Source organism: Trematomus bernacchii, unplaced genomic scaffold, assembly GCF_902827165.1.
Source record: "Trematomus bernacchii unplaced genomic scaffold, fTreBer1.1, whole genome shotgun sequence".
NCBI classification, from domain to species: domain Eukaryota; kingdom Metazoa; phylum Chordata; class Actinopteri; order Perciformes; family Nototheniidae; genus Trematomus; species Trematomus bernacchii.
This window is the reverse complement of record NW_022987564.1, coordinates 5,185,316-5,198,638: the sequence shown is the minus strand read 5'-3', so window position 1 is coordinate 5,198,638 and position 13,323 is coordinate 5,185,316. Positions and strand designations below refer to the sequence as shown.

Sequence of the window (13,323 nt, the reverse complement as noted above, 5' to 3'; positions counted from 1 at the left end):
AAATTAACAATCAACTATTTATTTCTTATTTCCTGGACCACCTGTGTCGTGTCTGAGTAGTGTGACATGTGAGTCTTTATATAAAAGCGGAGGTCAATAAAGTGTTTGAAAACAGATTGACTCAATTTCCTTTATTTCCTCTAAATCTCACGTTACCGGCATAAACTGTTTTCTTCATACGAGGAAAAACAGCAAAAAACAACTCAAAAATGGGCCTCGGCAGCGTAACCCCCACTGAGACGCCGACAAGAAGCTCGCAAACATCTCTGAGGGATGTTCAGTGATCCAAGCCAATCAGAGACCACCTGGAGCTTCTATTACAGTGCACCATGGGAGACGCACTGCACCCTGGGACCAGAACCGTTCATGGCTACGTAGATGTGTGTGATTGAGTTCAAATGTATGTGAGATTGGCACACTGTATGCATGTAAGGGTGTGTGATGGAGTAAAACATGCAGGGACACGTGCCAATACGTGGGAAATTGTTGCTTTTCTTGAAAACTTGGTGTGAAGTTAGCATGCGGGTAAAATGTGAAAAACAACGCTCCAATGCAGTCAAAGTCATCAGCCAAACAACTCTTAAAATCTTCAGCTCTGCAAATAAATAGCTCTGAGTTATATACACACCACAACACTTCTTAAACACATGATAAAATCAGCAGAGGTATTTTGATAGAGGTAAATCAGTCGTTCCAACACGTATGTAACGTGTAAAATAACAGAACAGATTGCTTGCACTAACCCTCTTTACCTTAGAGACTTTGAAGACATCTGTATGGGTATAGCGCTTATTTAATGAATTGCCAAGAGACATAAGATTGTGAAATATGCAGCTCAGTCTGTAGGGTCTTGGCTTGGAAACTGAAGGTCGCCGGTTCAAATCCCGCCCGGTCGGACAGAAAAATTCAAAGTGCATGGACTAGTAGCTGTAGACAGAGTTGCCAGTTTACCTCCTTGGCACTGCCGAGGCATCCTTGAGCAAGGCACCAAACCTGCACAGCAGCCTATTTGCTCTGGCACCTTTATAATGCATGTGTTTGTACATAACTGTGTTCAGATGCAATCTGTATAGGCCCTGAGAGAGAGAGAGAGAGAGAGAGAGAGAGAGAGAGAGAGAGAGAGAGAGAGAGAGAGATGAAGAGGAAGATAGAGAGAGAGAAGGAGATAGAGAGAGAGAGAGAGGAGAGAGAGAGCGAGACTAGAAGAGAGAGGGAGATAGAGAGAGAGAGAGAGAGAGAGAGAGAGAGAGAGAGAGAGAGAGAATGTGTACAATAAGAGAGTGGAAAACTGGATTAGGATTAATAAAGCTTCATCTGTCTTTTTCTTAAATTATTGTTCCATGACAAGCTTGAATAAATAAATTGTTGCCTTAACATTAATGTGAACAATTTGGGTCAGACTAAACATTATAATCTATTCAAGTAGAACCTCAGTCAAGCAATTATAGGCTGGAAATGAGATCAGATATGAAGATGTGTAACAGCTGTGTGACAGTGTGTCTTTGTTGTTAGAATATTCAGCAAAACGGTGAGCTATAAAATGTATTTTCTAGACACCAAAGTAGAGATTTTATTGTCTGTTAGTCAGTCCTCCTTTGTCGATGATATGAAATAAAACTCATTGTGTTTGTGAGTCGGCTTGTAGTTGAAGAGTGGGTGGTCCCAGTGGTATAGCAGATCAGGCACAGGTTGAGGTAGCTCGGGATCCGTGAGTGAATTTCCTCCAGCGCTCATAAATGTTTTCATTCTCGACACACACGGAACATCCTCCCCCTGAAGGGTTCTACCACCACTTCTCAAAGAGGATTCTGTCTTTCGGGAGTCCGAAGTCTAGGAGGGTTTTGGAAAGTGTTTCTATCATGGGCGGGGGTCCACACAGGAAGCACAAAGTCCTCTGCAGGTCCACGTGAGAACGCAGCTCCTCTTCTGTGATTCTCCCACCTGAGGAGACACAAGGGAAGTCAAACAATGAATCGAGGCTCAGCGCGGCGGCGGCACCTATTCCTCCCTCGTCTGCCATGTGGAGCTTTGATAGAGTCGTTCTACATGAAGAACAGATCCATCAACAGAGAGAGAAACGGTGGTAGAACGTGACAGTCAGTAAATCATCCCTGCTAACAAATAAAAGATATGCGTGTAGATATGTGCGGTTCGAGCATTACTTACGGTTGATAAAAGGCTGGAGGTGTGAGTCAACATCTGTGATCTGCTGCGTGACGTGGAGGTCACAGGAGAGCTTGTCGGGGAACTCCAGACACGCAGCGATGATGGAGCTCTGGGACCAACACAGGTCGTAGTTAGGGTAGAGTTTCTCTTATATAATGCATACTGGGCACACCTGCCCACGGATACAAGACAAACGCGTAGACACTGTTGTGTTTGTCTAGCTATATCGAAAGCTTACAAATAAATCCTCAAATTACTCACAAATATATTAGGAATATTAGTAATATAACTAGGAATAGGTAGTATATTGATACAACTGCATATTGTTCTACTTGAGATATAGTTAGTGAGAATATTGCAAACAACACATTTTTAAAGCCGCCGGCACAAAGGTTGCTTTGAGTTTTCTTCTCTAGATCTCTCCCTCACAGACACAAAATATAGATACTAAATAATAAATATAACAAACCATTAAAACAAACAAAATACTGCCTGAAGACTGTATTTCAGATGAAACAGAATATATATATTGTATGAAATCAAACTTAAAAAACTAGCATACTTATATAATAAACAGCTGTGTTCCCCTTTAAATTCAGCTACGTTTAATAGGATGATCCCACTTGTATAACCATATGCATCATAGAGTTAAATTAAACCGTATTTAAATTAAGAGAATACTTTATACATGTATGTTCCTGCATAGGTTAAAATATAATATATTATAATAGCCATGTCACCTAGACTTAATTCCAACAGTGAAAACCAACACACCTTGAAGAGCAGCTCCTGGGTGTTCTTGGCACTGTAGCAGAGGTGGGCGGAGCCTATGTTGAAGTCCCGCCCCCCAGAGGCCTGGTTGCGATGTAGCAGATCTGAGGTGTGCAGCAGGATGGAGTACAAGGGGTTGATCCCCACACCGCCCGCCACCAGCAGCAAATCAACAGAGGGGTCAGAGGGCGAGGGGTCGAAGAAGAAGTCCCCGCCGACACGCATGACAACCTGGGAGCCCACTGTACACTGAGGGGGGGGGGGGGGGGGGGGGGGAGAAGAGAGGCTGATAAGGAGAGAGCAGCAGACTGTGTTGACTGGTTAATTAAGTCCAAATATGTCTCTTTCTCAGCAGCTGAAATATAACTTTTGACTTAAATAAATACAGCATCGCTTCACCTACACTGAACACAAGCCTCAAGAAACAGACACTTTCAGTTCAGCGTGCAAACACACAACAAACCTCAGCTCAGTGTGGGGAAGAGAGATTTCACAAGTTGCGCAGAGAAAGCCCTTTGAAGTCAAAAAGAGCAGTAAATACGCCTTCATCTGCTTTTGTACACATGTGAGCACACACACACACATAATGATAATGCTTGCATTCTTAATCTGCTGCTGTGGTCCCTACACTATCCCTGCTCAGTGAGAGGAGTCAGAGCGCAGTATCAAACAAATGGATCATCAAACGATCCCGGAGCAGAGAGCTGTACGTCTCAGGATGCTCAAACACATCACTTCGCTTTCTGAGACTTATTAACACGAGGCGAAGAAGCTCAAAGCTATTTATTAGTCCCGTCATCAAACACAGAAGCTGCAAACAAACAGGCAGAAAAGTAGGAAAAGGCATTGTTCAAATTCAAACTACCCACTATTACTTTTTGAAGCCCAAATACAGTTAAGCACAAAGGACGTTTCTATATCTGTATTCCTTTTATCTATGTATTCACACAACCTGTATTTACCCTGTTTATTCACCATCTTTCCTAAGTTTGTAGCCACACTATGACTATTATTCTTCTGAACTTCTACGCAGGCAGTTTTCAAATTCGCTGACTCACTTTAAAGTGGACCTATCATGCTATATTTGAATAATATAGTGTAGGACCATACCTATATAAGGCATATTTATACTTTTTTTTTTTTTTCAAAATACCAAACAGATCATGCATTTTAGCCATGCCTCATTTCGCTCAATTTGCACTTTTTTAGCTCTGTTTTTGCAAGGGCTGATTCTGTGAGAACAGCACCACCTACAGGCCTGGCATATGTACTACAGCGTCTCCAGCGCTTTCGAATGGCAATGGCCGTGGCTGTCTCATCCTGATTGGTGGAGTTGGCCCAATAGCCGTAGCTCCACTGTCCTGACGTCAGGACAGTGTTCAAATCTGGATCAGTTTTTATCAGATCCGTTGCAGCCCCTTTTTTAGAGATTTGGGTATGGAGGAAAATAGAGAGGGTTGTGTTTTCTGACACTTGGTGAGTTCCCTGGAACACCGGGGACACATGTTCATGTATAAAAGACGTACAAAAGTGCATTTTGCATGATAGGTCCTCTTTAAGTAACCCTAGACAGCTGTTACGCGTGATGGAAAAACATTAGGGGTGATTTGGCTAACAGCACCTCAACAAAAAGGATGAAGCTGATTATGATTTATGTGAGTAAATGAACAATTGGGAGAGTATTGCAAGTTTTTAATGTAACTTTTTAGAACCGGCAAGGGCCGATTGCTTCTGCACGTCAGTACAATTAAATCATCTGACATTATCCTTTACAAAAATCACATTTCTAGAAATACCAGTGCTGCGAATGTGTGGCTGGAGTCTTCATTTCGCAACTCTATAACATTTTTAGCATTTCCAAACACCCACTCCTTCTCTTCTGCATCTCACTTTGACACTTTGTCCCTCATGCATACACAAAATAATCTTCCAAACCATTAGATAGCAATCTGACCAAATGTACTTTACTGAAATATTTTAACTTATAGGAAGCAATCTTTTCCCTGGAAAATGACCACTTACTCTATTTCTGATACACAATATCATATCCTGCTTTCTGCCCACTCACCATGGTGTGGACCCAGTGTGCGGGGGGGTGTTTTGCGTATTTGATGGCCAGCTCCACGATGCCCTCCCTCTGCAGCAGACCCGGGCCGGAGCACATGGAGAAACCTCCCACCTTCTCCACGCCGGGGATGAAGAGATCCACCCTGCACACACCACCACAAAACACACACATGAACCCACCCATTTGTTCCATAATTGGCTGTTTAAACACATGCTTATCCATGTATAGACTAAAACCATGTATTCTCAGGGGTTAGAAATTTGCTCTTGTTCTTGTAACATGGCAATTCTGAGTCTGACCATGTGTGGTACCTGTAATGCAGTATAGTAGATAGTTATAGCTGTTAAAGTGAAATGTATATACTGTATATTTAACCTTAATACATAAAATATCTGTATACATGTTCATTCAACTGTTCAGATTTTAACTTGTGTCATTTTTATTATTTCTATTCACACTGTTACTACATGTTTAATCTTAATTTGTTTTTTAATATTCATTTTTATATTCTTATTATCCCATGTCTACTATCTGTCCGTCTGTCTTATTCTGTTTCCGACACCTACATTTCCCTACAGGGATCAATAAAGGTCAATCTTATCTTATCTTGGAACATAACATCAATTGTTTTATTTCAGCCATTTTTGTCATTTCTGTGTTCCTAGACAAAGACATTCTTATAGGAAATATAGTTGGCTTTTCAGATTATTACAAAGGTTAATTGAAGAGTAGAAAACAAGTTGGACTGAGGGTCAAAGTGTGAATGAAGTTAAGGTGGTGCCCTTTGACCTCAGTGAAGAGGGCAGCGTGTTTCAGAAACCAAAGCAGAACAAAACCAGACCAGATGCAGAGTTGCCTTTTAGTCTTTTCAAAATGAAACGTCCCAGTCTCTCACACAACGTGGTCGCATCTGTCCGTCAGCGAGCGGTCAGCATTGCTGTTCTCCACTCCCAGAGGAAAACAGCAATGCTTAACAGTCAGGCTAATGTTCCAACAACACAAAGAGCCACTGTTACACATGAGAGAGAGACTCCACAGCCCTCGGAGGCATCATAAATATGGATCTGCCGCACACATATGTTCCACCCACCTCCTTCTCCTCATCCTCCTCCTCTCCCACCTGGAGACGAGCAACTAAACAGTCTCTTTTCCTCAGAAACATTGAAACCCAATTATTTCCATACTTTAACATTCATTGTGAGTTGCTACGGAGCAACTGGCTGCTGGTTTAATGTCTCACCACCGCCCACCTACAGTATGGGTGCATGTACATATACTGCATGTGGAGGGTCCTAATTAACATTGGCAACACTGACTGACAAGACATAGAAAAAAAAGCTATGCCTTCAAGATGAAGTACTTAACTTGCTATTAGGGATAATGAGAGTCAATGAAGATTATCTTGAAAACTAAACCATTTTCAAATGTTTTGCAGAAGTCAAAAACAAGACACTGTGCCTCAAATATCTTTCAAGTGCATAAACTATTACCTACATACAGTATTATTTATGAGCAAACTTGTTAATTAAGTCCCCAACTATATTTGGTTGCTTATTTGAGTTAAAGCTTTAAATAATTCATGAACTTTCATCCTTCCTTTAGCTGATGAAATATATATCCTGAAAACACATTTTTCTTATAGACAGTGACCTAGAACTGGTTTACAGGTATGCTGTCATGTAGAATTGTAAATTCCTATTAACTGTAAAAGTTTTGGAAGGACTAATCCAACACAATGCCGCCACCTTGTGGTTACCATGAGCGCTACAGGCGAAATCCAGAAGGATGTTTCATAACGTTTTTAAAATGTTGGTTTGAATTTAGATTCTGATTTGAAGTGAACAGAGACTCTGATAACAGAGGCTTATGTAGATCATCGAGCATGTGTCGCTTGAAGGTATCATTAATGATATTTTTTTAAATATCAGGTGAAGGTGCATGTGGTATTATGGTACTGTTCTCTGGAAAAATAATAGTCTGATGACCTGATATAACTGTATTTTCTTTTAAAACATAGATTTTCTCTCGAGTCTACTCACCACTGTCCTGCTTTGAAGCTGAAGTCTGGGGGAACAGCTATTCTCAAACGTTTCACCGTCTCCGACTCGTTAATGATGCCACGTACTTCAGCAGGATACATAGCCTAAGTAAGGCAACACACAGAACAGAGCAGAGTTTATAAACCTAGGATGGGATTTCTCATCAAATTCTACTGCTAAAAAGTGGCACAAGTAAAAGATAGTGAATATCAATCGGAAAAAAAATTAAAATATGAACTTACATTTTGTCTGTTGTTGCCCGCTGTTCTCTCTAGATGGTCCATCTTTCTTTTTGAGGACATGTTTCTTTTAAAACAAAGGAAGTAGTTTAAAGTCAAACATTACACAGTGAGTGAAGAGCCACATGACATCACATTCAGAAACTGCAAGTGGAATTTGCCCTTTCTGCCAGAGAGCAACAATAAACCTAAAAGGGCCAGTGCACCTAAATTACAACTCACAACTAGCTGTGTCTAGCCATGGAGATAGTTTTAGTTTCATGTGCTTGAGTTTAGACATGATTCACACTTATGCTGTTTCCCTGATATAACAAAAGCAAATAGCCTTTTGTTTGTGGGGCTCTTAGCATTAAAACATACAATTGATTTTCTTCTAACTATATGGGGTGGAGACAAATGTCTGAGTAGACGATATCTAAAACCTCAACACATAAAATCCAAAAGCAACATACATTGTAATAATTCTATATGTTTAATTACTTATACAATTTTATAAATATACGCTTGCCTCTTTAATTAATATTTTACTCTACTTGTTCTTATTTTTCCATTACACTGTCCCCTTTGCTGTAAGAATGTAAATGTTAGAATAAAGACTTCTGATTCTGATGTTTGACAATATAGTCCTTAAAGTAAGTAACCCTTTAAGTAAAAACACACTTTTACAATAACTAACAAGCATTCTCCTGGATAAAGACGCACTATAGCTACCTTGTTGTCAGTCCCCACAGTGCTTCAGGAGTGAGTAGCCTTAGTAGTAGAACACAATGAAGCCCCAACAAACACAGCTGGTACCTTCCAGAGTAAACTCACCTTGTGGCCTGGCTGGGGCCCAGCAGCCGGCAGCAGAGCGGCCCGGCGGCGGGAAACTGGAGGCTGAAGCTCCGGGCTGCGAAGGACCAGAACCCGGGGACTCGCATCTCTACCTGGGCTGACATAAACGAAGAGAATTTAGCAAAAACTTTTTAATTCGCACTTGGAAAAAACACAATCATTCTCAGTTCATTTTCCTTCCGTATGATCAATAATTAAGTCTTTTTAAGTTACAGCAGCTGTCATCCAACTTAACCCCCGAACAATGCGGTGTGAAAACGTCACCAAACTCACAGAATAATCTAGTATTCAAGTCAGGTAAACGCCCAGAAACCTTTCTCATTATTTCACTTATTTAAGTTACTTGAAAAGACCCTTTCTCTGTTGTAGATTATTGTTGTTGTTTTTTGTAATTTCTATCTTTGTAAACCGTTGATTTTTTCTATACTGTGTATGTGTAGGCCTAGACTATTCAATGTTCAAAAATACTTGCTTTAAATGTTGTACATTGTCAGTACATACAGCTAAACTGACTAATTTAAGATGACTAAAGACTTAAGTGTTACTCATAATTTCATAATCTAAACTGATGTTTTTTTACATGACGAGAATGACAGGAATAAGAAGTCAAAATGGTGACATATTGATAAAAAGCCAAAAGGTATAATAGTGATTTATTTGTGTGTGACTTGACCTCCCTCGTCACTTTGATGGTTAGCTCACATGCTAAACCTGTTAGCATTCCGAAGCCGGTTTGTATTTTCACACAGACACATAACTCTATAGGAAACAACAAGCGGCAGAGAGGCTTTATATCTTACCGAGATAAGACGATGTCAAATGGTATTCATATTTATCTTCGTTATAACCTTGTATAATAAGCTTACTGTTACATGACTATACAGTAGTAACTTCTTCTTCGTCTTCTTCTTTGAGGTTGTACTACAGCTGGCGTCTTCTTCTACTAGATGAGTCGATTTGCATTCAGTTTGTCGCAGTAGCGCCATCTTTTGGAGCATGGACCACCCCACCAGACTGCCCACTCTTTCTTATCATTTGCAATATCTTTCAAATATAAGTGTATTCCTTAAAACCCATTCACAGTATTACACATTAAGTTGAAAGTAGAAACAACTACTAGAATTCCATTAAAACATTTTCAATTCATGCCATTTTAGACATTAATCTAGGATGTCCCCTCTCTTTCATTGATCAACAGTCATTTTTCTTTTGGGGGAATTGTATGCCTTGTTTGTTAAGAGAGATTCAAAGCCACAGAAATCCTCAACATGCTGTAAAATGAGCTGCTAAAACCAAGCCTAGATATGAGGCTCCATAAAGAAATGCAATGTTAGTGTTGATTCTTCCCTATTGACACCAGGATTGACCTAAAAAAGAAACATTAACAGTGTAAGAGAGGCACAGATATAATAACAATAATACATTATATTCTTTCCAAAATTCAATGTCACCTTACAAATAAAATATGAGTGGCAATACAATACACAAATGTGTTGCGTAGGAAACCACAGAGGAAAATAACAGTCAAAGGAGCAATTCAAGTGAGTAAAGCCAGTTAGAACATATTCGTTTAGGCTTGATTTCAAATAACACATTGTCAGACTGTGTGACTATATGTTATATCATTACTTATCATTTTTTAATGAATTTTGTATTCGTGATTATAATATATCAGACACTGAACTGAAGTAATGATATCACATATGATATATCAGACACTGTGTTATTTCAAATCAAGCCTAACAAATAAATAGTTCAAACTGGCTTTACTCACTTGAATTGCTCCTTAGAATGTAATTTTCCTCTGTGGTTTTCTATGCAACCATTTTTTTATTTTAATGCCGCTCGTAATTTATTTATTTGTGTATTGTAAGGTGACATTGAATGTTTTGAAAGGTGCCCTCAAATAAAATGTATTATTGGTACTTAACTGTGCCTCTCTCACACTTAATAGGGAAGATCTGCATGGTTCTCTACAGCCCATGTTCAGCAGAAAAAAAAACCCCCACTATAACTTTGTCCAAGATAGTCGTACTGTCACCAAAATCACACTGGTGTTTGCTGTCCCCCTCTAGTTTGTGCACATTAAAGCATTTTACTCTGGGCCCAGCAGGTGAAAAACTAAAGAGGGGCTTCCACATGTGGCAGACCAGGCGTTGGTGCTGCCGGATTTGGAAACCCCACTATAACTTTGTCCAAGATAGTCGTACTGTCACCAAAATCACACTGGTGTTTGCTGTCCCCCTCTAGGTTGTGCACACAAAAGCATTTTACTCTGGGCTCAGCAGGTTAAGAACTAAAGAGGTTTTTTTTTTTAAAGTGATGTATTTCATTCTTATTTTCATCACTTTTTTTTGGTTTTAGTATAAAAAAATTATCATATTAAATATCATCATATCTTTTTTTTCCAGGTTAGTTTTTAAGATTGTATTACGTATTATGTTATTGTTTTTATTTAATTAATTTTATTATCATTTTATTTTTGTTTTATTTGTATTTTACTTTTTTGGGCCACATCTTTTTTCAAGCCTCGGTAACTTTCCAACTTTACCAAACTTCAATATTTTTTTTCCCGTTTGAAAAAACCCTTTTTCTTGTGTTTATTTATTCCTGTATTTACTTCCACATTTATTTATTTATTTCCACATTTATTTGCACATTTATTTATTCTTGTATTTTTGTATTCCTGTATTTATGCATTTATTTATTTTTTACTTATGTCTTGTTCTGTCCTCCATAAATGTGTGCTCATCGTGTGCATAAAGGTAAAAATTCACTCAAAAATCATAACAAAACCTATAGGGCGTTCATTATTTAAAAACACATTGGTGGTCCAGAGGTCTATGCATTGGTTTTTCATGCAGGTGCTCGAGGTTCAACACCCAGGGGATGGACATATTTTATCTCCTGCTATGCTGATGTTAAATCTGGAAAAATTGTACCCACCACTTTTTCTAACCAAGTGACTGATACCAATACATTCTTGTTAGCTTAAAATATTAGCATGTATGTATAACCCCTCCAAAAAGTGTATTTTATGATACCCTGAAGTGATTATCAAGATGTAATCTGTCTCCATCTGCTGGTCAAATAACAACTTGCTATATTGGGATGAAGATGTGAGAACTCTGCTCAGGATTCTAATGTACTTTGGTGAAGCTGGTAAACAAGTTGTAAAAATGGTCAGATCTTGCACTCAGACCCTCCTAATTTAGCCCAGTTTTTATATCCAGCTTGATATTCTAAATGTTATAGTGAGCACTTTTTTATGTGATAAAAGTTTAGTCATTGATCAAATATTGCTTCACTATTAGTTGTTGGGAAACAGGTTTGTAGATTAGTTCAACGTTTGTAACTTACACCTGGTGTGGCTCTGTAACTATGTGAACATAAATAAGTAAATGTTGCATAAAAAGTTCAAGGTTTCTCACTCTACTAGTTTCAGTTGGAGGGTCAATCAGTAACATTAGGTGGCATGTTTCCAGGTTGCACTAAAATTGGTTAAATAATGTCCTTTTTGAAAAATATTTCACGACAAAGGCTACTTAAGACACTTTAGACAGCATGTATTTATAAAAATCTTCAACTATGTATCGGAACATGATTAGTTGTCATGCTATATATTGGACAATGCTTTATCTAACTTTAAAACGGTTTACAATGTGTTTGTTGTTAAATGTGGGTATTTCGGAAGTACAAAAAAGGTGAGGCCTGAGTACTTGATGCAAGCCTTTGTGCTTGTGTTTCTTAACTTCTGCAGTAACAAGGAAATGTTAGCTTTAAAAAATAGAAGAATCACAATGACAAGCCTCCAACGTTAAGGCGTAACTTACTAGTTTATGTTAGGGGAGTTTTGGTTTAAAGGTAAGTAATATTGGATAATGCAGTTTCACATAAGTCACGCAATTGTGTGGGTCAAGGTTAAGTGTTTATTAATCAATAAGGCTCCTTATAAGAAGAATAGTACACCAAATGCGTGTGTGTGTGTGTGTGTGTGTGTGTGTGTGTGTGTGTGTGTGTGTGTGTGTGTGTGTGAGTGCGTGCGTGAGTGAGTGCGTGCGTGCGTGCGTGAGTGCGTGCGTGCGTGCGTGCGTGCGTGCGTGCGTGTGCGTGTGTGTTTGTGTGTGTGTGTTTGTGTGTGCATAGCTGCATGTTTATGTGCTCTTTAGTTTGTCAGTCTGGTATGAAAATTGTATGAGAGAGACACAAAAACACAAAGGAAATGGCCAGTAAATTGAGATTCCTTTCTGCATTCCTGAAGGTTTCATCTTAAGTGTCTGTGGTTAGGCTCCGGTGAGTTTCAGAGGCTTTACTCACCGTTTAATAACTCAACAAATCAAACCAACACATAACTCGGCCTGCTCCACCCAAATTATTGGGAAGAGACAACAGTCTATTTGTTTAGTAGGTACCATTCCTTCTATCTTTTGACCTCTAAACCATCAGCTTTTGTCTGTAATACATGCATTGTTGACCTGCATGGTAACCAGTGTTTGAAGAGGCCTTTAGTGTTTGTGCTTTGAGAGAAGGCCAGTAAACCAGGTCTGGCCTTATTGTTTTCCTTAGATACAGTAGCCGCTCACTTCCTCTGAGAGGTTTTTGTAAGCTGACTCAACCAGTCCAACTGGCTGCCTTCCTGTCCCTTTTCCCATGGTTAGCACGCCTCGGCTCAACCTGTTGTTCAATGCTGCACAATGACAGATATGTTCAGGTTTATCATGTCCCAAGGACTTAGCCAACTAGTCTCATACGCACATGGCACATGTTTGATGCAAGCACACTAGCGTCATCGCACACCAAATCACGACCGTAGACAGGCGCACGTATTTTGAAGTGTGCGCACCTGACTCAACATACGTTTTTATGCATGGTTCAGTGAGTCATTTTGGGTTTAGCTTGCTTCTAATTTTGTCTCAGCTTAAGAACCTGTAAATAGCAACTGAAATGATGCAGCCATTTTGAGATTTTTAAACAATTATTGACGTCTATTGCATGTTGGTAATAACTGATATCCAGTTACAAACAATGAATAAAAGTGTGCCAGTACCCATCAGGCTCCAGAATCAAGGATTGACCCCTCATTACAACTTTTTGCAACCAGCACCACTGGTACATGACTTGTACCATATGTACCTACTTGGCCTCGCACGTGCACACTTGCACATAGACGTTATCAAGGGTGTAACTTTGGTTTGAGAAGTGGGGG

The 13,323-nt window shown here is 39.3% G+C and overlaps 1 protein-coding gene across 3 annotated transcripts; it reads right to left on the bottom strand.

Annotated features, from left to right (window-relative positions):
- Nucleotides 1-1,219: 1,219 nt before the first annotated feature.
- Nucleotides 1,220-9,043, bottom strand: oxnad1 (oxidoreductase NAD-binding domain containing 1). Of its 3 annotated transcripts, none has more exons than XM_034124288.1 (8): nucleotides 8,918-9,043; nucleotides 8,097-8,214; nucleotides 7,287-7,350; nucleotides 7,045-7,148; nucleotides 5,006-5,147; nucleotides 2,941-3,186; nucleotides 2,167-2,275; nucleotides 1,220-1,941 (listed from the first exon to the last, which is right to left on the bottom strand). In XM_034124288.1, exons 2-8 carry the CDS (start codon nucleotides 8,201-8,203, stop codon nucleotides 1,784-1,786), a joined length of 930 nt encoding a protein of 309 aa, XP_033980179.1. In that variant the 5' UTR covers nucleotides 8,204-8,214; nucleotides 8,918-9,043; the 3' UTR covers nucleotides 1,220-1,783. The 3 variants fall into 3 exon arrangements, with proteins under 3 accessions (XP_033980179.1, XP_033980178.1, XP_033980180.1); XM_034124287.1 differs by having other exon boundaries at nucleotides 8,097-8,209; XM_034124289.1 differs by having other exon boundaries at nucleotides 8,984-9,030.
- Between the last annotated feature and the right edge of the window lie 4,280 nt (nucleotides 9,044-13,323).

What these genes read in the sequence shown, in the direction of transcription:
- oxnad1 (XM_034124288.1), bottom strand. Translation starts at nt 8,203, where the DNA reads ATGCGAGTCCCCGGGTTCTGGTCCTTCGCAGCCCGGAGCTTCAGCCTC. An exon ending in CGGGCAACAACAGACAAAAT is followed by an intron (nt 7,149 to 7,286) that starts GTAAGTTCATAT and finishes TGCCTTACTTAG; the next exon opens with GCTATGTATCCTGCTGAAGT. An exon ending in AGCTTCAAAGCAGGACAGTG is followed by an intron (nt 5,148 to 7,044) that starts GTGAGTAGACTC and finishes TGGTGTGTGCAG; the next exon opens with GGTGGATCTCTTCATCCCCG.